Source organism: Leopardus geoffroyi, chromosome A1 (genome assembly GCF_018350155.1).
Source record: "Leopardus geoffroyi isolate Oge1 chromosome A1, O.geoffroyi_Oge1_pat1.0, whole genome shotgun sequence".
NCBI lineage: Eukaryota > Metazoa > Chordata > Mammalia > Carnivora > Felidae > Leopardus > Leopardus geoffroyi.
In genome coordinates, this window is record NC_059326.1 from 86,340,183 (window position 1) to 86,364,743 (window position 24,561).

Here is a 24,561-nt window from a genome sequence, read left to right on the forward strand (position 1 = left end):
AATATATAACAATTGTCACTATTTTTGCATCCATTATAGCAGCACCTAATTATATATAAAGAAAAATTAACATACACAAAAGAAAATATTGACAGTAATGCAATAGTAATAGTGGCAGATCTTAACACCCTACTTACCAGATCATGCAGACAGGAAGTTAATAAGGAAAACATTAACCTTCAATGACATGTTAGACTAAAAGATTTAATAGATCTATTAACAATATTCTGCCTTAAATCAGCAGAATACATATTCTTCATAAATGTATGGTACATTCTCTTGGATAGTTCCTATACTAAGCTGCAAAACAATGCTCAAGAAATGTAAGAATATTTAATCACCTGAAGTATCTTTGGAAAAAATAAAAAAAAAAAAATATTGGATGTAGCAAAAGCACTTCTAAAAGGGAAGTTTATACTGATTGAGGCCCACTTCAGTAAACAAAAACAAAAACAAAATCTTGAATAAACAATACAGCTTTACATCTAAAAGAACTGGAAAAAGAAGAGTAAACACAGCCCAAAGTTAGTAGACAGAAGGAAATAATGAAAAGGAAAGATCAGAGTGGACATAAATAAAATAGATACAAAAGCAATGTACAAGGAATCAATGAAGCTAAGTATTGATTCCTTGAGAAGATAAACAAAATCAATACATCTTTAGCCACAATTACCAAGAAAAAAAAAAAAAAAACGAGAGCCAAAAAAAAAAAAAATCAGGAATTAAAAAGAACATACAACTGATATCACAAAAATACAAAGAATCATAAGAGACTGCAGCAATCAGACACTAACAAATAGAACAACCTAGAAGAAATAGATTCTAAAATCATAGAGTCTTCCAAGACTGAATCAGGAAAAAATAGAAAATCTGAATAGACCATTTAATAGTAAGAAAATTAAGTCCATGATAAAAAATGTTAACAAACAGAACTCCAGAAGCAGATGGCTTCAAAGGTGAATCCTAAAAGGCCTTTATTTATTTATTTAGTTAGTTAGTTTTTAGGAAGTTTAGTCATTTTTAAGAGAGAGGGATCACAGGTCAGGAAGGGTCAGAGTGAGAGGAGACAGAGAATCTCAAAGTGCAGAGCATGATTCAGGGCACAAACTGACAAAGTGTGAGGTCATGACCTGAGCTGAAGTCGAGAGTCGGACACTTAACCAACTAAATCATCCAGGAGCCCCACAAAAATCTTTTAAGAAGAGGCAACACCAATTCTTATCAAACTTCCAAAAAAGCTCAAAAGGAAGACATGCCTACAAACTCATTGTACAAGGCCAAAAAAATCATGATTGCCAAGATAGAAAAACACACTATACAACACCCCCCAACACACACACACAAAGTACATACCAAAATCCCTGATGAACAAAATTCAAATATCTTCAACCAAATATTATCAAACTAAATTCAACAATACATTAAGAAGATCATACACCATGATCAAGAGAGATTTATTCTGAAAATGGAAGGATGGTCCAATATATGCAAATGAAACAACATGGTGCTGTCATATTAACAAAATGAATGATAAAAATAAAATTATCATCTCAATTGATGCAGAAAAAAAATTTGGCAAATTTTAATATCCATTTATGTAAAAAAAACTCTCTACAAAATGCATATAGAAGTAACATATCTCAACTTAAGTTTGTATATGACGGACCCAGAACTAACATATTCAAGGAGCAAAGATGAATGTTTTGCCTCTAAGATCAAGAACAAGACAATGATACCCAGTCTCAGCAATTCCATTTGACATAGTATTGGAGGTTCTACCAATAGCAATTATACCAAAAAATTTCACCCAAATTTAAAAACAAGTAAAACAGTCATGGTTTGTAAATTGTATGAAACTAGATATAGAAAACCTTATGTCTCAACCAAAAAACCTATTGGAACTTATAAATAAATTAGGTAAAGTTGTAAGGTATGAAATCAATATACAGAAATATGTTGCATTTCTATACACTAAGAAAGATAAATTCAGTAAACAATCCTATTTACAACTGTATTAAAAAAGAATAAAATCCCTAAGAATAAATTTAATCAAGGAGGTGAAAGATCTGTTCTCTATAAAATGTAATATAGTGTTAAAATTCCACACTACTCAAAGGAATTTCTCACAGAACTAGAAGAAGTAATTCTAAAATTAGTATAAAATCGTAAAAGACACCAAAGACCCCTGCCCCCAAAATGAGAGAAAAACAAAACTATCATGTTTCCTCATTTCAAACTATATTACAAAGCTATATTAATTTAAAAGGTAGTATTGGTATAAAAACACTTACAAGGGTGTATTCATGGCTCAGTCATTTAGTCTGACTCATGGCTCAGGTCATGGTCTCACAATTTCATGATTTCAAGCGCCGTTGTTAGGCTCTGCACAGGCACCACAGAGCCTGCTTGGGACTCTCTCTCTCATGGCGTCTCTATCTCTCTCAAAATAAATAAACAAGCTTAAAAACAGATATGGAAACAGGTGCCTGTGTAGCTCAGTAGATTGTGTATCTGACACTTGATTTCAGCTCAAACCAAAATTCCAGGGTCAAGGGATAGATCCAAGCATCAGTCTCTTCACTGAGTGTGGTGTTGTTTAAGAAGATTGGCTCTCTCTCCCTCTGCCACTCTCCCCTGATGACATGCTCTCTCTCTCTTTTTCTCTAAAAAAAAAAAAAAGAATAAGGCTTCTGACTTCAGCTCAGGAAATGATTTCAATGGGTCATGAGTTTGAGCCCCACATCTGGCTCTCTGCTGTGAGTGAAGAGCCCATTTCTGATCTTCTGTCTCTCTGTCTCTCTCTCTCTCTCTTGCTGTCCCTACCGTGCTCTCTCTCTCTCTCTCTCAAAAATAAATAAAAATTAAAATATTAAATAAAAATAATTTTAAAAGATACACAGATAATTAAATAGATATAAAGCCAGAAAATAAACTGATACTTATATGGCTAATTATATATTAGGCCATAAAGGATGAAAGCATAGAGTGTGAAAAAGTGCCTTCAATACACCACATCAAATAATAAACTCAAAATAGTTTATAGACTTAAATATAAGATGAAAAACAATAAAATTCCTGGAAAAATATGTGATAAGCATTTTTATATCAGTTTTAGTGATATTTTTTGATCTATCTTCTCAGGCAAGAATAACAAAAAATTAATAATAACAAATAAGACTACATTAAATTAAAAAGGGTTTTCACAGAAAAGGAAACAATCTATACAACAAAGAAGCAACCTACTGAATTAAAGATATTGTCAAATGATATATCCAATAACGGGTAACATCCAAAAAAAAAGAATCCTATAATTCAATACATGGGAAATATATGGATTTAAAAATGTGCAGAGAACCTAGATAAACATTTTTCAAAGAAGGCACACAGATGGCTAGTATACACATGAAAAGTTATTAAAAATCACTATTGCAGAAATACAAATAAAACCACAAAGACATACTAGCTCACATCTGCCAGAATGGCTAATATCAACAAAAAAAAAAAAAAAAAAAAAAAAAGAAAGAAATGACAAGTGTTGGTGAAGATGTGGAGAAGAGGAAATCCTCACAAATTTTTGGTGGGAATGTAAAAGGTACAGTACTATGGAAAAAATGTGGATGTTCCTCAGAATATTAAAAAAAAATAGAACTCCCATATGATTCAGTAGTCTACTTCTAAGCATTTGATAAACAAAACCACTTACTTGAAAAGACATATGTATTCCTATATTAAATGCAGGCTTTTTCTTTTACAATTGCCAAGATATGGAAACATTTTATGTCTGTGAATGGATAAATAGATAAAGAAAGAAGATACACACACACACACACACACACACAATGGGATAATAGTCACAAGAAAGAATAAAATCTTGAAACTTATGACAACATGGATGGAGACAGATATTATTATACTAAGTGATATAAGTGAGGCAGGAAAAGACAAATGCCATAAGATAGAAGTTATAAGTGGATTGTAAGAAACAAAAAACAAAACAAAACAAAACAAAATAAATGAACAAACAACCCAGAAACAGATTCCTAGTTACAGAGAACAAACTGATGGTTGTTGGCAGATATGGGATGATTGAATGGATGAAACATGAAGAGAATTAAGATATATCATCTTTCGGTTATAAAAGAAGACATGGAGATGTAATTTATAGCATAGGGAATATGGCCAACATTTTAACAACCTTATATGGTGATGGCAAGGACACATTTGGTGAACATTTTATTAACATATATAAATATCAAATCACTATGGTATGCATCTGAAATTAATACAACATAGTATGTAAATTATTCCTCAATAAAAAAAAAAAAGAAATGAATGGTTTTATTAACAACAAGCACTAGGGGCGCTTGGGTGGTTCAGTCAGTTAAGCGTCCACTTCTTGATCTTGACTCAGGTCATGATCTCGCAGTTCCTGAGATCAAGCTTAGTGTTGTGCTCTGCCCTGACAGAGTGGAGCCTGCTGGGGATTCTCTCTCTCTCTCTGCCCCTCCCCTGCTCATGCTCTCTCCCTCTCAAAATAAATAAACTTTAATAATAATAATAATAATAATAATAATAAATAACAAACCAGAATGCAATGACTTTATAAGCACTCTGTAATCAATTTGGTCACGTGACAATCAGTCAGTAAGATTTCAAGAAAGAAACAAACCTCACCCACTTTTCGAGCCAAGATGGTTCATCTCTTATATATACATCTCAAAATATATGATAAAAAACTTGTCTTTAAGTAAAATATTTTGACAGTAATTTTCATTTTAAATTCAACTAGTTATTGAGGTGGTTATCTGTGCTAGTTAGTTGCTTCTATCCAAAGGGAAAATAGAACTTTGCTTACATTTATGACATGTGAGCAGTTAGGACTTAAAGCCATGTAGCCTAAGTTAAACATACACAGATACAGAGTGAAAATGTTGCTAAACTTTTGATGTTGACATTTCAAAATGATAACCCTCACATCCTTAGGAAAGAAATATTTGAGGGGCACCTGGGTGGGTCAGTGGTTAAGTGCCTGACTTTTAATTTCAGCCCAGGTCATGATCTCATGATTTGTGATTTTGAGCCCAACGTGGAGCCCTGTGTTGGACTATGCACCAACAGCATGGAGCCTGCTTGGGATTTTCTGTCTCCCTCTTTATTCACCTTTTCCCACTCTCTCTCTCTCTCTCTCTCTCTCTCTCTCCCTCTTTTTCTCTCTCTCTCAAAATTAATTAATTAATTAATTAAATAAACGTTAAAAATAAATATTTGAATTTCAATATTGGAAAAAATATTATGTAGCTCTCTAAAAGGTCTACACCAGGTAGAAATTATTTTTTAAGATTGGTATTTAACCTATGGTTACTTGTTATGCCTATACTCAGAGAGAATTTACAGTAATGTTCTAGGAAATTGATGTTGTACACAGGATCTCATACTTATGTTCTAAAATGGGAAACTATTATATATAGTGTTCTAAGTTTTCTTAACATAAACACTTAATTTTAATATTTCACATTATATTTCATTATAGGTTATATTGTATTAGATAATACATGGTTTAAAGCAAGGAAACATTGGGTATTACTAACAGAATTTAATCCCTTGCCTTTCTAATTAAGTATTTAGTGGCAATTTATCATTCACTCACTCAATTTATTAATCACTAAATCAATCATTAGTTATTGACTGACTCAATATTCTCGTATGTTAAACGATGATTATATTTTATAATACATGGAATTTTTATAAGACACACACAATGAGATTTATATAATTTGAAATCCAATCCTAGGAAAAAAGAAAGCACAATTAAATTTTGGTTAAGTACCTATGAGTGTTGCACATTGGCATCATGTCCTGTATTATCCCTTATGCTAAGTGTATTTGAGCATCTTTGTTTTAAATCTGTTCATTAACTGGCTACAGCTTGCTATGTTAATTAAACTGGTCTAATTTTTTTACTGACCAGATGCTCACAACCATGCTTTTCAAGGTCTCAGTGTTGATTCCATTGTTTTAAAAATTATTTCCAGGACAATTCCAGGTAATGGGACCAAGAACACCAGTCATTGCCTTGGTTGGGGAAGAGGCTGTGGTTTCCTATCACCTTAGCCCATCAATGGATGCTCAGAACATGGAAGTGAGATTATTCTTCAAAATTATCCTTCAGGCCTGGTGCATCAATATAGGAATTTCCGGGATTATTTGGAGCAGCAGGTGCCAGAGTACCAAGGGAGGACAGAATTCCTGAAGGAGAATATTACCAAAGGTCATGTTGCCTTAAGGATCCATCCCATCCAACCTTCCAATGGTGGGGATTATACAAATTTCTTTGAAAGCTCCACTTTCTACAATGAAGCAAAATTCAAATTATTGGTCACAGGTGAGTCTCTTCAATGAAAACTCTTACACAAATTGCATTATTTTTCCATCAGCAGTCTAAAATATTTGTGTATATGGATAGAGATGAGTAAATCTATACAAACACTATTTACTGCCAAGAAAGTTAAATATATAAATCTAATTTAAGCAGTGTCCCAACATTCTTGGGTGGTAGTGATACACATTTTCATCTTTTCTTTATCAACACAATTATTTCAAAGAAAAGAAAGAATAGGGATTATAGTATGTTCTTGTTGCAGGGTGTATGGCCGGAGTCGCAAAAGATGAGTTCTCAAAGTGCAGTTAAGTAAAGGTTCTCAAATTCAAGTTGGAATGAGGCCCCGACTCCAGAATGAATCTTCCTTTCATTAGGATAATTGCTAAAGACTATGCACATAAAGTCAGCTAAGCAAGTGTGTTAATCAATTTAATGGTTTAGCTTTTCAAGCTAAGGAGTTTTACAGTTTCAGGTCCTAGATTTAAATCTTTAATCCAACTGTAGCTAATTTTTATGTATGGTGTAAGATTTTGCAGTTTGCATGTAAACATTATTTTTCCCAGGAACCCTGGGTGGCTCAGTTGGTTAAATGTGAAATCTTGGTTTTGGCTCAGGTCATGATCTGTCTCCTGGTTTGTGAGTTCAAGCCAACGTCGGGATCGGTGCTGTAAGTGCAGAGCCTGCTTGGGATTCTCTCTCTGTCCCTCACTGTCTGCCACCTACCCGGTTCCCTGTTCCTTTCCCTCTCCCCCTCCCCTCTCCCCTCTTCCTCTCCCTCTCTATCTCCCTCCCCCTCTCCCCCTCTCTCTTCCTCAAATTCAACTCAAAAGTTGAATTTAGAGTTAATTGGCTTCTATAACACTAGGAAGGGTCAGGTGTGAAGGAAGATCTGGCCCTGGATGATGTTAGTGGCTCTAGGCATTCCTTATGTGCCTCAGCTGCTTTCAGCTGTGTAAATATATCCTAAGGCCTTGCACCTTCTCCAGCCCTTCTTCTTTGAAGTCTTTTCCTTTGATGCTTCTCTCCTGAATCTCCCACATGTTCAATGGAGAAGACACCCAGAAATGATTCTTACTATCTTCTAACTCTCAGAAGGAGCTAAAAGAGGCAGAAAGAATCTGAGCAGCCTGCCCTCAGGTTAGGTTTTCTGCACATTGCTGCTGCCCACCCTGGGAATAGTCCAATCACATGTGGTCTTTCTCATTCTTAGTGTGACATCCTTGTTTTGAGCTTCAACAATTGTTAATTTGTTGACACGATTTCTAGAATCTCCTTTACAATCTTTTATTTCAAGAACATGAAGTTTTCTAATGCATCTTTTTATTGATTTTTCCCAATCATATATGCAAGAAAAGTGGTGTTTCCTAACCAAGCACATTTTTTAAATAAAACTATGAGAAAGCCTGTGCCAACTTCTTTAATTTACAATGTGGAAAAATATTACAAATAATACCCTTGAATTCTACCCATCTTTTTATGAAGCCCAGAAGTCCCACAACACTCAAAGAAATTTGGTTCCCTTTCTCTTGTTCAGTATAGGCAGTAGAAATATGTGGATTTTATATTCCAACTAAGTAAAAAATTTTCATATAAAAATTTCACATTCAAAATTAATAAAAAGAGATGTACTTCTAAATTCTTAAGAAGTTGTGTCACCTTTGGCCTATTATAATACAAACTTGTATACAAATATTGAGATAATAAGTAATCACAACTAAATTTGTAGGAATCCAGAATTTTCCCCCCAAATTACTTCTGTGCTCCCTAAATGTAGGTGGGCTGTTTTTTCAACCACATTTTGTTGATTATATGGGAGTTGTATCATTTTTGAATCTACTATCCTCATTTATTATAGATCAGAAAAATAAAGTCCTATACGATTCAATCCTCTTACCTCCTCCAGTTGAATTATCCATGACCTTCTGTAGTTATTCCTGGGAAGGATCCCTTTATGCCCAACACCATATCACTGCAATGTAGTGTCTGGTGATGAGGTTTTTTGGCATGATAGTGGGGTTCATGAGGTCCAGAGCCAATGACCAAGAAAGAAATCTTAAAGACGTGGTGGGTGTGAAAAGGTAATTTTATTAAAGCACGGGGACAGGACCCTTGGTCAGAAAGAGATGTGCTGGGACCATGAAGAGACACTGGTTATATACTATGGAGCTGGGGAAGGTAGAGTCCAGGGAAAGTTTCCAGTGAGATTTTCAAATGCTAAAGAAGACTCACAGGATACTGGAAGCCTAGCTATTGTCAGGCTAAGGTTGTTTTTCCCTCTAGCAAAGCATTAACATTAAGACAGAAAGGAGTTCCTGGAGAAACCTTTTACTCTGCCAGCCCCAAGTATTTGTCAATAGGCTGCAGGTTATAAGGTAACTTAGTTCTATCTGCCATTTCCTTCTGCCTTTGTTTCCCACATCACTATGGAAAAGTGATGGAGACTTAAATCCTGAAGGACTATAATCTCTATCAGTTAAATATTTGTTTTTCCCTTTTCTTTTTTTTTTTCTTTTTCGGCATCCAGGGGTAATTGAGGAATATCACACATATCCCACCTGGTGTGTGGGGGGGATTGGGGTTTCACCCTGTCAGCTTGCCTTATGCTCCTTAATCATCTGGTGCTATCTGGCCTTATAGTTTTCATTTGTGCCAGATCTTCAGACCAAGTTCTTCATTTTCTCTAGCTGGATACCTCATATTTTCCTGTGACTTCCTTAGTTACTGTGATTTCTGGCATGCATTTCTTTGATGTATTTTTCCTTCCTGGAAGAGTGACATTTTCCCCAGAGTTACTAATCAGTTCCTAAAAGAAGTGGCAGTCATTGCAGGCAGCTTCACGGTCCTATACTATCTCCTTGAGAAAGGATTCTTCTATATCTTGAATCAAAACAGATTTAACTCATTCCCTATTCTTTTTATATATCTAGAAGGTTCTGGGTAAAACAAAATTCTGCAGAACCCACAACTTCAGTAAACACCTATATTAAATTTTATGTGAAATCAATAAGCATCACTGCCCTCTATTATCTAACTAGTTTGACACTTATAGAGTACAGGTAAGCAAATCCATCAGTCAATAACTATTAGGGCAATCACAAATATAGGTTGAAAACTTAACCAAAATATTTTCTAAGAGATAGGAAATAAAATTGAAGGCACTTATATTAGGTGACACAATCAGATGGTCTAATAATGGTGAAAACTATAGGATTTCTCTCCCTGCCATGGTCATAAGACAATAAAAATTCCAGACTCTCAAATAGGTAAAGAACGTATTAAAGTCAGCCTGTGCTGTATCAGAAACTATCCAGGCCTCAAGTATGCCAGCTAGAAATGCACAATAGTGGGAGAACTATGGTGACCTATTTTCCTCTCTTACTGACAGTCTTTTCTCCACTTTGATCCTTCAGTCCTGACTTGATCATTCATAAGACAACATTAATGGCCAAAGCAACACATGGAATACATGTTTGAAGCCTGTAAAATTATCCATACTCATCACCCCTAATTCCCACTCCTATTTTTAATTGATACTGGATCCAGAAGTTGTGTTCTACCCTTAGCCCCAACATTTAAGAAGACAAAAAGAATTGCATAATTCAAAGTACAACTTTACTCTTCTCTCTCCAAAAAATCATAAATGAAATAAACACTTATTGTGTTTCTACAAGGGCCTGCTAACTATAATCCTGTCTTTAGAAAATGCCCATCCAAAATCACATTTCCCTTCAACTCTTAGCAGGTAGCCTAAATACATGAAATACAATGGGATGGCTTTTCAAGTGAAATGATCCCAGCAAATGAAATATTTCTTTTATTTGTATTCTTTATTAATTACTTCTTTAAGATAAATAATGTTGGGGTGCCTGGGTGCTCATCGGTTAAGCATCCGACTCTTGGTTTCAGATCAAGTCGTGATCTCACAGTTTGTGAGTTTGTGCCCTGCATTGGGCTTCATATTGACATCACAGAGCCTACCTGGGATTCTCTCTCTCTCTCTCTCTATCTCTCTCTCTCTCTGCCTGCCCTCTGCTCTCTCTCTCTCTGTCAAAATATACAAACCTATTTTTAATTATCCATACTCATCACTCATCACTGGTTTTGCAAAAAGGGAATGGAGGCACAGAGAGATTGAGTCATTAGATACACTGGGTCGCTAGTCCCAGCAAGTACAAGTGTAGTCCTTTGACTCAAGAGCTTATCCTCACACCTGATGCTCTACTGATCCTCAAAGCCATTGTATTCTGAAAATACCATGTATCATTACTGGCACTGGAGGGTACCATTGTGCCATCTAAGTCATCACTAGCCTGACACACTATTTACTAGTCACCTCATGGTGTTTCTTTGAGATCTGACCATCCATGCAATATCAGATGACATTAGACAATTTTCCTTCATCAATTTCATAGAAGGACTGTCATTACAAATTACCACAAGTTGGATAGCCTGAAAACAACAGAAATTTATTTTCTCACAGTTCTGGAGACCAGAGTCCACAATCAAGGTGTCATCAGGGTTATGGACCCTGGAAGCATCTGAGGAGAATTGTTCCTTGCCTCTTCCAGCTTCTGGTGGCCTCAGACATTCCTTGGCTTTTCTTGGGGTCTTTCCAATCTCTGCCTCCATCTTCACAGGGCCAATTTCCTTATGTCTCTGTATCCAAATTTCTTTCTTTTTATGTAGATCACAATCATTTTGGAATAGGACCCACCAATTCCAGTATAATTTCATCCTTACTAATTGCATATACAGAATGGTAACCAAATAAGGGCACCAATGTTGGCAGTTACAGCTTAAAAATATCTTATCAGAAGACAAAATTCAACCCAAAACAAGGATAGGCCTATCCCAGTAAATTTTATATTTTCTTTTGTTATAGACTGTATTAGTTACTATACATAAAAATGTATGGAATGCTACACACCTATTCAATGAACTGCAATATATAGTAGCTTAAACCAGTTTCTTTTCTTCTGAGCTACAGGGAGAAAGGAGCTGGAGCTGGAAGAGTGGGTACACACTGTGAGGTTTACATATTTCTTTTATCTTGATATTTTGCCATATCCATATAATTCACTTTTGAAGATGATGCACAGGCACTTTCTGTGCTCCAGCCCTTGAGAGGGAGAAAGAATAAAGATGTAAGTGTATCTCCTTTCACTGAGGGAAATATTCTAGAAGGCACACAAATAATTTCCCTTTCATAACACTTCCACCAGCATATCAAGGCCACTCCTAAATATGAGGGGGTTTGTAATATACAGTCTTAAACTACACTGGCCTATGTATAGTTAAAACTTATATTATTCCTCAAAATATTCAATCCAAATTGGTAGCTGTATAATAACTTCTTTAAAGAGGTGCCTGGATGGCTCAGTCAAGTCAGTTAAGCATCTGACTTCAGCTCAGGTCATGTTCTCACTGTTTGAAAGTTTGAGTCCTGCATTGGGCTCTGTGCTGAGAGCTCAGAACCTGGAGCCTGCTTCAGAATCTGTGTCTCCCTCCCTCTCTATCCCTCCCATGCTCTCTCTCTCTCTCTCTCTCTCTCTCTCTCTCTCTCAAAATAATAAATGTAAAAAATGAAAAAAAATTATTTAAATTAAGGTTTAAAATACATTTGGAAAATAATTAGCAATTTGCTACAGAAAACCACCAACGGATGTGCTCCTTTAACTTTAGAGGCTGCAAATGTATTGGTAGGATGTTCTACCCAACAACTTCAAAAATCATCAGATAAAATAGTAACGTTTCAGCTGGGAGGTAGTAAAATAGAACAATTAATATAGACATGCTTGGTATGTGGGTGTTTTGTTAAATGTTAATACTTGTGATTTTTTTTCTGCAAAGTTCTTTGTGGCTAGTTATTCTTCTAACTACTACTTTTATAAATAAGAAAATTTATTTTCATAGAAGTTAAATAAAAGGTAAAATGGCAACAAAACTCTTGCAAATGCTTACTTTCTCTGTCTCTCTTTGGCTGTCCAAGTTCCAGGTACAGCTCCTCATATTCATCTACAGCCTGGCAGTAAGAGGGACATTAAATTGACCTGCAGATCCATGGGGTGGTTTCCAGAGCCTGAAGTACAATGGAGGGACTTTCAAGGATTGCGCTTGGCACCAGCCTCTGAGACAAAGAGAATAGAAGAAAATGGGCTGTTTCATGTGGAATCATCTATCACAGTGAATACAAGTTCAAGAGCAGATGTGTCCTGTGTTATAAGGAACCTAATACTCAGTGTGGAGAAGGAGGTGCATATCTCCATGACAGGTCAGTTCCCTCCAAAGTCAGTATCTTGAGAGATCAATGCTGATCATGAAGGTCTTACTGGCAAGGAGCTATGACTGACAGACCTAGAAGAATATTCTAGATTATCCATTTCTAACTCTTAATGTGGAGAACTTGGAAAAATTAATATTTTGTCTTGTGGTAGAAATGTCATCATTCTACTTTATACAAATGAATATATCAGTGCACAAAAGTATTCAAAAGTTAATAAAGTTTTTTTTTTTTCAACGTTTATTTATTTTTGGGACAGAGAGAGACAGAGCATGAACGGGGGAGGGGCAGAGAGAGAGGGAGACACAGAATCGGAAACAGGCTCCAGGCTCTGAGCCATCAGCCCAGAGCCCGACGCGGGGCTCGAACTCACGGACCGCGAGATCGTGACCTGGCTGAAGTCGGACGCTTAACCGACTGCGCCACCCAGGCGCCCCAAAAGTTAATAAAGTTTTTGAAGAAACTTTCAAAGTTCCTCCAAATTTCTCCTAATCCTACTGCCTAGAGAAAATTTATTTTCACAATTTTCTGTTTTCTCCCATCTTTCAAATTGAATTTGAATCCTGACAGTGCCATTTAGCAGCTTCATGGTCTTTAGTAAGTATTGACCTGTCTGTGCTCAGTTCTCATCAGTTAAATTGGGATAATCATAGTCTACCTCATAAAATTAATATCACAGGTAGAGAAGAGCTCAGACATTCCAGTCTACTCTTTATCCATATCCAAAGTGATTCTTCAAAGAAATAGCTTGCCCAAATGATCTCACCCAACTTCCTGGATATGCAAATATCTTTATTTGAAGTATTGCAGGCTGTCAACAACACTCTTTATTTCTTGCCCTTTCTTACCTGTCCCACTTCATCTTTCACTGTTCTTTTCTATTGTCTCCAATTCCTCCTACCCCACATTAATTCTCTAAACACATTCCTGTAATACCCCATGTAAACTGTTTGACACATTTCTTCTATTTACCTGTAACTAAGAATTTCCTATTCAACCCATTCTGTGTTAAGTGCCCTTTTTACTCATACATTATTTTGATTGTATGTTTCACTATTTCTCCAGAATGAATATAAACTCCTGAGGACACTGTATCTAATTTTTTTTACCGTTTATTTATTTTGGGGACAGAAAGAGACAGAGCATGAATGGGGGAGGGTCAGAGAGAGGGAGACACAGAATCTGAAACAGGCTCCAGGCTCTGAGCTGTCAGCACAGAGCTCGACGCGGGGCTCGAACTCACGGACCGGAAGATCATGACCTGAGCCAAAGTTGGCCGCATAACCGACTGAGCCACCCAGGAGCCCCCACTATATCTATTTTTAATATCCCCATTACTTAGAAAAATACTGAGCCTCAAAATATTTTTGTACATACAAATGAATTAAAATTTGTATGACCTTTTAAGTGTCATTTATATTGTGCTTTACTTTGGGAGGTCACATTGGTTTAAGATCATTAGAAAGAGAACTTCAGGTTGAAAATGTGAAAGAAACACATACACCAGAATAGTGATAACATATTTTTTAAATGCTCATATATTTATATGTACATGCATACATGTTTGAGGTCATCCATTAAAAATTATGCAGTTATCTTGGGGCCTCTGGGTGGCTCAGTCAGTACCTCTTTGAAATAACAATGTTAAATGGAGAAAATATCAATCATTTTTACTGATTTCAGTTCTTAGCTGACAGATAAAAGAAATGGTGAATTGAAATTATCTCTGTCTCAAGAACCTAGAATTCTATTTGGCTTATTATCCAAGATGTCACAATTTCTCCTTTAATCTTTAGAAAAAAGCTCCACATGCTTCTCAGTCATATTGGCACATTGTCAAGGTCACATATATGTTTACGTAGAAAATAATTGCATAGAGAGGACACATGGAAAAGCCAGTTTGGGGAACTGTGGGAGAAAGGATGAAAATGAATACTTGTTCTTTTTGATCAATCTGGCTAGGGTTTATCAATTTTGTCACTCTTTCATTGAACCAGATCCTGGTTGCATTGATCTGTTCTACTGTGTTGTTGTGGGGTTTTTTTGTTGTTGTTTGTTTGTTTTGTTTTTGTTTTAATTTCCATATCACTGGTTTCTGCTAAAATCTTTATTATTTCCCTTCTTGAGCTGGTTTTGGGTTTTATTTACTGTACTTTTTCCTGGTCCTTTATGTGTAAAGTTCAGTTGTGTATTTGAGACATTTCTTCCTTCTTTAGGAAGGCCTGGATTGCTATATACTTACCTCTTATTAATGCTTTTGCTGCATCCCAGAGTTTTAGGGTTGCCATATTTTCATTTTCATTGGCTTCCATGTAGTTTTTAATTTCTTCTTTAATATTTGGTTAACTCATTCATTCTTGTGTAGGGTATTCTTTAATCTCAAAGTATTTGTGGTCCTTCCAAATTTTTTTTTCTTGTGGTTGATTTCAGTTTTCATAGCGTTGTGTCTAAAAATATGTGTGATATGATATTGATCCTTTTGTACTTGTTGAGGGCTGATTTGTGACTCAGTATATTATCTATTCTGGAGAACGTTCCATGCGTACTTTAGAAGAATATGTATTCTGCTGCTTTAGGATAACATGTTCTGAACATATTTGTTAAGTCCATCTGGTCCAGTGTGTCATTCAGAGTCATTGTTTCCTTGTTGATTTCCTGCTTAGCTGATCTGTCCATTGCTATAACCAGGGTGTTGGTTCCCTACTATTATGGTCATTATCAATGAGTTTCTTTATTCTGTGGTTAATTGATTCATATATTTGGGTGCTTTCAATTTGTGGACATAAATATTGACAATTATTAGATCTTATGATCTAATGGCCTTTTTCATCTCTTGTTACAGCCTTTGTTTTACAACGTAGTTTGTCTGATATAAGTATGGCTACTCTGTCTTTCTTCTGATGCCCATTAGCATGACAGATGCTTCTCCATCCTCTCACTTTATTTTTTGTTTTTAATTTTTTTTTTCAACGTTTATTTATTTTTGGGACAGAGAGAGACAGAGCATGAACGGGGGAGGGGCAGAGAGAGAGGGAGACACAGAATCCGAAACAGGCTCCAGGCTCTGAGCCATCAGCCCTGAGCCTGACGCGGGGCTCGAACTCCCGGACCGCGAGATCGTGACCTGGCTGAAGTCGGACGCTTAACCGACTGCGCCACCCAGGCGCCCCATCCATCCTCTCACTTTAAATTTGCTGGTGCCTTTAGGTATAAAATGAGTCTCTTGTAGGTAGCACATAGATGGATTTGTTTTTCTTATCATTCTGTAACCCTATTTTTTTTTATTGTAGCATTTAGTCCATTGACATTTGGAATGATTATTGAAAGATTTGAATTTAGTGCCATTGTGCTACCTATACACTTGTTCTTTCTGGTGGTGTTCTCTGGTCCTTTCAAGTCTTTGTTGCTTTTGGTCTTTTTAATTCATTTTTGTTTCATTTTTGTGTTGTCTCCACTCAAAGAGTCCCCTTTATAATTCTTGCAGGGCTGGTTTAATGCTCTGGAACTACTTTAGTTTTCATTGTCTGGAAACTCTTTATCTCTCCTTCTATTTTGAATGACAGTCTTCTTGGATAAGGAATTCTTGGCTGCATACTTTTCTGATTCAGCATGTTGAATATGTCCTTCCACACCCTTCTGGCATGCCAATTTTCTATAGATAGATCTACTGCAAAACTGATCTGTCTTCCTTTGTAAGTTATGGCCTTTTTTCCTCCCTGATGCTTTCATAATACTTTCCTTGTCTGTCTATTTTGTGAATTTGACTATGACATGCCTTGGTGATGATTGTTTTTTGTTTGTTTGTTTGTTTTTTAATCTAATGGAAATTCTCTGTGATTCTTGGATTTTGATGTCTGTGTCCTTACCCATATTAGGAAAGTTTTCAGCTATAATTTACTCACATATATTTTCTGCAACTGTTTCTCTCTGTTCCTCTTCTGGGATACCTCTAATTCTAATGTTATTTCTTTTTAATGTCACTTAGTTCTCTAAGTCTTGTATCATGATCTTTTTGCCTTTGTTTCTTTCTTTTTTTCTGCTTCATTATTTTCCATAATTTTTTTTTATATCACTTATTGACTCCTCTGCTTCATCTACCCTTGCCATCACAGGATGTATTTGAGATTGCATCTCAGTTATAACATTTTTAATTTTAGCTGACTAGATTTTAGGTTTTTTTTTTAATCTCTCCATAAATGGATTATCTTGTGTCTTCAATGCTTTTTTTTTCAACCACAGCTAGTATTCTTATAATCATGGTTTTAAATTCTAGTTCAGAAATCTTACTTATATCAGGCTTAAGTCCCTGGCCATCATTTCTTCCTGTTCTTTCTTTTGGGGTGAATTATTCCATCTTGTCATTTTGAAGGAAGAAAATTAATTAATAAAATTAAAAATTATAAAATTAAAAAGAAAACAAAAAATCTAATAACAGAAGTTAGATCCTAGGTATGTTTCAGTCTGCTTGTTGAGAGAAGCTTGATAGAATAGAGAAAAAAAGAGAAATGAAAGAAAAAAATTAAAATTAAAAAATATATTTAAATAGTAAAATGGAATAAAATAAAATGGAATAAAATATTTTAATAAAAAAACGAAAAAAATACACTTTTTGTATCAAAGGAAGAGAAAAAAAAAGAAAAATAAAAGAAAACAATTTAGCAAAAAAGAAGCAAAGAAACGAATAAATAAATGAACCAGCAAACACAATTAAACTTGAATGAAGTTGCATCCAGTTTTTCTAAAAATTAAACTTTGAAGCACTATCTAGTCCAGAGACTAAGCTGTGCTGGTTTTCTGGGAGGGTGTGCCTGGAGGGCACAGTTGGGAGGGATTGGCATAATGACTCCGTTCTCCACTAGGTGGCGCTCCTTAGCTTACCAGTGTGGGCCAGTGTGTCTGGCATGCATTTGTGTGGGAGAGGTGGAAATGGCTTCACCCAGCTCCCTAGTCTCTGGCACAGGAATTTCTCGCTCTCACCCACCTATGATCAAGCACCTCTCCTTTGTCTCAGGCCTCCATCCACTCCCTGCCACTACTCTGTCTCTGTCCAAACTGCCTGCCATTTGGCACCTCCCTCCAGAGTTTTTTTCTCTGATGGGGATGTATTTCTACACCCCACTTTGGCTTTGACCCATCTGTCCTCTCAGGAAGAGGGTCTCACTAAGCAATGGCTTGGTGCTGGCTTGCCCCAGAAAACGTTCCTGCAATCTCACAGCAGCAGAGTTCCAGAGATTATGGCAAATCACAACACATAGCCAGAGCCAGGTTTCAGTGTACTCTGACATCTTTGTCCCAATACCAGCAAACATGGCTCCTCTCCAGGGTCCACTGGGACCTTTGCCTGTGAGTACACCCTATGGCCTCTACCAAGTGTTATCCAAGCAGGGAAGCCACTTCTCCCCATGCACACATGGATCCCTTAGACTCCACTGCCGGCTCCTGAAAATTCAACTTGCTTCCTCATCAGAGCTCTGCCAGGCACTCAGCTCCAAAACTTGACTCTGAGCTCCACTGTTTATAGAATCCTGGTGGTATTGAGACTCTCTCCTTTCTTTCCATCAATGGTTTTGGGAAGCAGATTTCTTGTTCAGTCCCCTGCACGTGTTTTCACTCATCTCTCTTTCTCTCCGGCTATACTGGGGAGAGTACTTTTCTTGAGCAATCCTGATATGCCACATTCTCCCCTCTTATCTCTTTCTTTTTCTGCCCTCTCTCTGCATAAATAGCTCCCTATCCTCCACAGCTCTGTGGCTTTTCTCTCCCCAATTTACCTCTCCACATCGTGTACCAGCTGCGTTCACTGGCTTAAATTATGTAAATCGTCACGTAAATTCTCAGATTAATTTCCTATTAGTTTTAAAATAGTTTAATGCTGATATAGCTGTGTTTTCAGGGATGAGACAAGCCCAGGGCTCCTATACTGCTCTGCCATCTTAACTCCTCTCTCTACCATTCCTAAAAAATGTCACCTATGGGGCGCCTGGGTGGCTCAGTCGGTTAAGCGGCCGACTTCAGCTCAGGTCATGATCTCGCAGTCCGTGAGTTTGAGCCCCGTGTCGGGCTCTGTGCTGACAGCTCGGAGCCTGGAGCCTGTTTCGGATTCTGTGTCTCCCTCTCTCTGACCCTCCCCCGTTCATGCTCTGTCTCTCTCTGTCTCAAAAAATGAATGAACGTTAAAAAAATAAATAAATAAATAAAAAAGTCACCTAAAAAACAAAATCTTGTGATTTGTTCCCAGTAGCCAAATCCCCTGATGCCAACCTGGACACTAAGAGAAATGATTTCTATTTTTTTCAGATGACTTGTTCCCCAAGGACTGTCCTTGGGCAGTGGGGTTTGCCCTTCCGCTGTCTTTCTTGGCCATTGGTATAACAGCCTGTGTTCTACTTCTGTGTTCCAAAAAAGCAAAAGGTAAATGGAATTTTATTTTATTTTTTAAAAATTTTTTTTTTCAACGTTTATTTATTTTTGGGACAGAGAGAGACAGAGCATGAACGGGGGAGGGGCAGAGAGAGGGAGACACAGACTCGGAAACAGGCTCCAGGCTCCGAGCCATCAGCCCAGAGCCTGACGCGGGGCTCGAACTCACAGACCGCGAGATCGTGACCTGGCTGAAGTCGGACGCTTAACCGACTGCGCCACCCAGGCGCCCCAAAAGGTAAATGGAATTTTAAAAAAAGTGGATATTAGCTTCATTTGTAGAGAATTATAGTATAATAATAACAAAAACTCATGTGGTCTATAGTTGGTTTTTAGCATTTAAAATTGGGAACAAGAAAACATGAACAGAAAAAAAATAATTCCATCTACAAACTCGTGGCTCTGAATGCTTTTCAGATAATACAGGTTGTGTGTTCAAGGTCATTTATTTCATCAACAACAACAACAGCAAAATATGCTTTGTTATCTGACAAATGTGTGGGTTTGGAATATTGATTATTTGTCTATGTGTTTGTTTATGCACCCAGAGATAATCAAATTATCTGTAACATAATTTTACTGAAACCTTAGTTTAGCATTTGGATGGTATTTTCTGTTATCAGAATGCCATTGTTCTCTAATATTTGTTGGGGGTTTCAGGTTAGAGCAATATTCAGAACATTTGTTTGTGAGCATAAGTAAGAAGATATTAACAAATGAGAGTTCTTATCCAGGCCATGACTGCCTGTGACTTCCTTTCTCCAGGCTCTAGAAAATAATGTTTCATAAGAGAGCTTGTTTCTCTGTGCTCTAACTTGATTACTTTTCTCTACACAAGACTGACTACCCACAGCCTATGGCACTCTTGTGCCTCACTCTCAATGTATTCAGGGAGTTCTTTAAACAAATGCTTTCTTCAGAGATAATATCAGTACTGTAGAAAGCCTTAGCAGCTATTCCTGTAGAACTTAGATATATTTCTATTCAGTTTTTTCTACGTTGATTGAATTTCCTGTATCTTGAGGGCAACATGCCAGCCAACATGATTTACCTCCACTAAGTAAGAGAAGAGAATCAGGACAGTGACCAAAAGTAAAAAAAACAAAACAAACAAACAAACAAACAAACCGGCAACAATAACAACAAACACTGACTGTGAAGAGATGCATTGCATTGTTAAAGTTCTCTTATCACCTGTCAGTTCAAGCAAATGATATAGTTCATACCCTTAAATTTTTGTACAACATATAAATCTCTCAAAATGTCCAACAATGTCTACTTGGTCAATTTTAAAAGGTAGTTTTTCTAAAAATGTAGGATATATATTTTTCAAGGCAGAAAAATGGTATTTATCAGCTAGAGCATAGTATATCAAAACATAAGAACCTTATTGGGCATTGTTTGAATAAATTGTCTAAAAGGCTAATTATGTGGAAACCTTACCTAAATTTACAATTCTAGTGTCAACGCTTATTATCAATCTACCAATTCAATCAATAATTATTTTATTTAATTGAAAACAATTGTTGACTATACTGGAATTAAAATGAAAAAAACTTAATTAAAAATGTATAGCTGACAAACAATATTACATTAGTTTCAAGTGTACAATATAGTGATAAAACAACTATTTATGCTTTGTTCACCACAAATGTAGCCACCATTTATCATTATACAGCTATTATAATATCATAAATTATATTCTCCACACTGCAGTTTTCAATGATGAGAATTATTCATTTCATAACTGGAATCCTGTACCTCCTACATTACCCCTTCACCCCTTCACCCCCACTTCTGCGACCACCAGTTTGTTCTCAGTACTTATGGGCCTGGTTCTGTTTTGTTTGTTTTGAAATCATATGGTTTTTGTCTTTGTGTGACATCTCACCAAAATAACCTCATTTCATCCATGTTGTTGCAAATGGCATGAACCCACTCTTTTGCTGGCTGAATAATAATCCATTGTTTATATATACACCATATGTTATTTTTTCATTCATCTGTCCAAAGGCACTTAGGTTGTTTCCATATCTTGGATGTCGTAAATAATACTCCAGTAAGCACAGTGGAGCATATGTATTTTTGAATTAGTGTTTCCATTTCTGGGGTGTTAAATACACAGCAGTGGAATTAGTGGGTTGTACAGTATTTCTGTTTTAATTTCTTAAAGAGACTCCATGCTGTTTCCCACAGTTGCTACACTAATTTAGATCCCCACCAACAGTGTGTGACGATTCTTTTTCCTCCACATCCTTTCCAACACTTAGTACAATAAAACCTTGTTTTGTGAGCATTCCGCAAAGATGATTGTAATCCAAACACTTTTATGTTAAAGCAAATTTACTGATAAGAAATAATGGGAATTCAGATTATTGTTTCCACAACCCAAAATATTCATATAAAAATGATTATAATACTGTAATATAATGCAAAATATTAAAGAATATACAGAATATAAAGAAAAATAAATAAATAAATCTGCATGTATCTTTGAAAGCCTTCCTGGCTGGTGTAAGGGAGATAAGAGAGAGAGAAGTGTTATTGTGTAGGACCACTTTCACTATCTTTAATGGAAGAACTTCTATATATTGAGTCCATGGAATCTTTTTCTGCATGGGGGACATTGTATATGCTCATATGGATGTTGACTACAGTATAGTATTAATAAACTCTTCTTATATATTGTACTTAAAGTAACTGGCAATGAGGTAGCAGAGGAAAGCGTCTATATCTGCAGGCAGCCTGACCTAGAAGGAAGCAAAGCTTCCTAAGCTTACTCCTGTATGGAAAAGGAAAGGACTGTCCAAAGGTGCTCTGAAGTGACAAAAAATACATTAGTGCCAGTTATGGGCACCTTCCAAAATTCTGAAAAATCACTAATTTCTGCCAAACACCACAGCCTGAGACCAAGCATCCGAGCATAAGAGATGATCACGCACAATAACACAGTGAAAGAAAGAGAAGAACCATTGACTCAGTTGTGATCGTGATGTTCAGTGTCACGTACTATTCCTATTGCAAGACCTCGCTCATTTATCAAGTTAAAATTTATTAGAATTGTTTGCTCATCTTACAGAACACTTGCAAAATAAGTTACTCTCAATCCAGGGTTTTACTGTATTAATTAACTTTTTGATACTAGCCATTGTGATTAAGTGTCAGATGACATCTCCTGGTTTTGATTTGCATTTCACTGATTATTAGTGATGTTGACTATTTTTATCTGTGTCTGCTGGCAATCTGTATAGCTTTTTTTTTTTGAAAATTGTCTAATCAATTCCTCTGACTGTTTTTAAATGAATTACTCCTTTCCTTTCCTTTCTTTTCCTTTCTTTTCCATATCCATTTACATTTCCCTTTCCTTTCCTTTCCTTTCCTTTCCTTTCCTTTCCTTTCCTTTCCTTTCCTTTTCTTTTCTTTCTCTTGTTTCTTTTTTTCTTTTTTTTTGCTGTTGAGTTTTATTTTTTAATATATTTTAGATATTAAACCCTTATCATATATATCAATTTCAAATATCTTCTCCCATTCAACAGATTGCCTTTTGTTTTGTTGATAGTTTCCTTGACTGTGAAAACACTTTTTATTTTCGTGCAGTCCCAGTAGTTTATTTTTGATTTTCTTTCCTTTGCTTTAGCAGACTATACATGAATATGTTGCTAAAATCAATATCAGAGATATGCTTTCTTCCAGGAGCTTTATGGTTTCAGATCTCACACTTGGGTCTTTAATCCATTTTTATTTTTGGTATGGTGTGAGAAAGTGAGTCAGTTTCATTCTTTCGGATGTAGTTATTCAGTTTACCCAGGACCATTTAATAAAAAGATTTTTTCTCACATCATATATTCTTGACATCTTTGTCATAAATTATCTGACCATATAAACATGGGTTTATTTCCGGGGTCTTTATTTATTACCTTTGATCTGTGTGTTTTTGTGCCAGTAACATACTTCTTAAAATTATTATAGTTTTGTGGTATATTTTGAAATCTGGGATTGCAATATATCCAGCTTTGTTCTTCTTTCTCAACATTGCTTTGGATATTCACAGTCTTTTGTGGTTCCATACACTTTGTAATTATTTATTTTAGCTATGAGAAAGGTGCTATTGGTATTTTAATAGGGATTACATTGAATCTGTATCTTGATTTGGGTGGTATGGATATTTCAACAATATGAGTTCTTCCAATCCAGGAGCATGGGTATCTCCTCTTGTTTTTTGTCATCTAATTGCCTTTTATATATATTCTATAATTTTCAGAATACTGTCATTTTACCACTTTGGTGAAGTTTAGCGCTGGGTATTTTAATTCTGGTGCAATTTTTTTTTATTTATTTTTTTTTTTTATTTTTCTTAACGTTTATTTATTTTTGAGACAGAGACAGAGCATGAACAGGGGAGGGGCAGAGAGAGAGAGAGAGAGACAGAATCTGAAACAGGCTCCAGGCTCTGAGCGGTCAGCACAGAGCCCGACGCGGGGCTCAACCTCACGGACCGTGAGATCATGACCTGAGCCGAAGTCGGAAGTTTAACACACCAAGCCACCCAGGCGCCCCTGGTGCAATTTTAAATGGGATGTTTTTAAACTTATGTTTACTCCTGCTTCATTATTAGTGTATAGATATATAACTGATTTCTGTATATTAATTTTGTAACATGCAACTTTACTGAATTCATTCATTAATTCTAATAGTTTCTTGGTGTAATCTATAGGTATATATATAGTATTTTGTCTTCTGCAAAAAGTAACAGTTTTCTTTTTTCCTTACTGATTTGGATGCATTTATCTTTTTGCATTTTTTGATTGGTGTGACTAGGACTTCCCTTACATTTTTTAATAATAGTGGCAGTAGTAGATGTCCTTCTCTTGTTCTTAGAGGAAAAGCTTTCAATTTTTCACCATTACATAGGATGTTAACTGTGGGTTTACCATATGTGCCAGTTATTACACTGAGGTGTGTTTCTCTAACCCCATTTTGTTAAGAGTTTTTACGATGATAAATGCCATATTTTGTCAACTGATAGTTTCTGCATCTATGGAGATGATTACATAATTTTTTATTCTTTATTGTATTAATGTGGTATACCCTGTTGATTGATTTGTAGATACTGAACCATCCTTGCATCCCAAGCGAAACCCATTTCATCATGTTGAATGTTATTTTTTAAGGTATTGTTGAGGTGGTGTGCTATTTTTGTGTGTGTGGAGAATTTGCATCTATGCTCATCAGGACTATTGACATGCTTTTGTTTTGTTTTGTTTTGTTTTGCTTTACTGTTTTTGGTTTTGGTATCAAGGAAAAGCTGTCTTCATAGAATGTATTTAGAAGCTTTCTTTCCTCTCATACGTTTTGAGATAGCTTGAGGAAAATCAGTATCAACTCTTCTTTAAATTTGTGGTGGAATTCATTAGGGAATCCATCTGGTCCTTATTGTTTATGTCAAGAGTTTTTGGTTACCAATTCAATATTGTTACATAGA

At 36.0% G+C, this 24,561-nt stretch overlaps 1 protein-coding gene across 1 annotated transcript in view; it reads left to right on the forward strand.

Moving 5' to 3' along the window:
- Nucleotides 1–24,561, forward strand: part of LOC123576804 (butyrophilin subfamily 1 member A1-like) — an 81,705-nt gene that overhangs the window by 25,426 nt on the left and 31,718 nt on the right. The window contains exons 3-5 of the mRNA XM_045438210.1: nucleotides 6,112–6,382; nucleotides 12,369–12,650; nucleotides 18,957–19,070. Of these exons, the coding sequence (XP_045294166.1) occupies nucleotides 6,112–6,382; nucleotides 12,369–12,650; nucleotides 18,957–19,070 (667 nt within the window). The remainder of the gene's footprint in view (nucleotides 1–6,111; nucleotides 6,383–12,368; nucleotides 12,651–18,956; nucleotides 19,071–24,561) is intronic.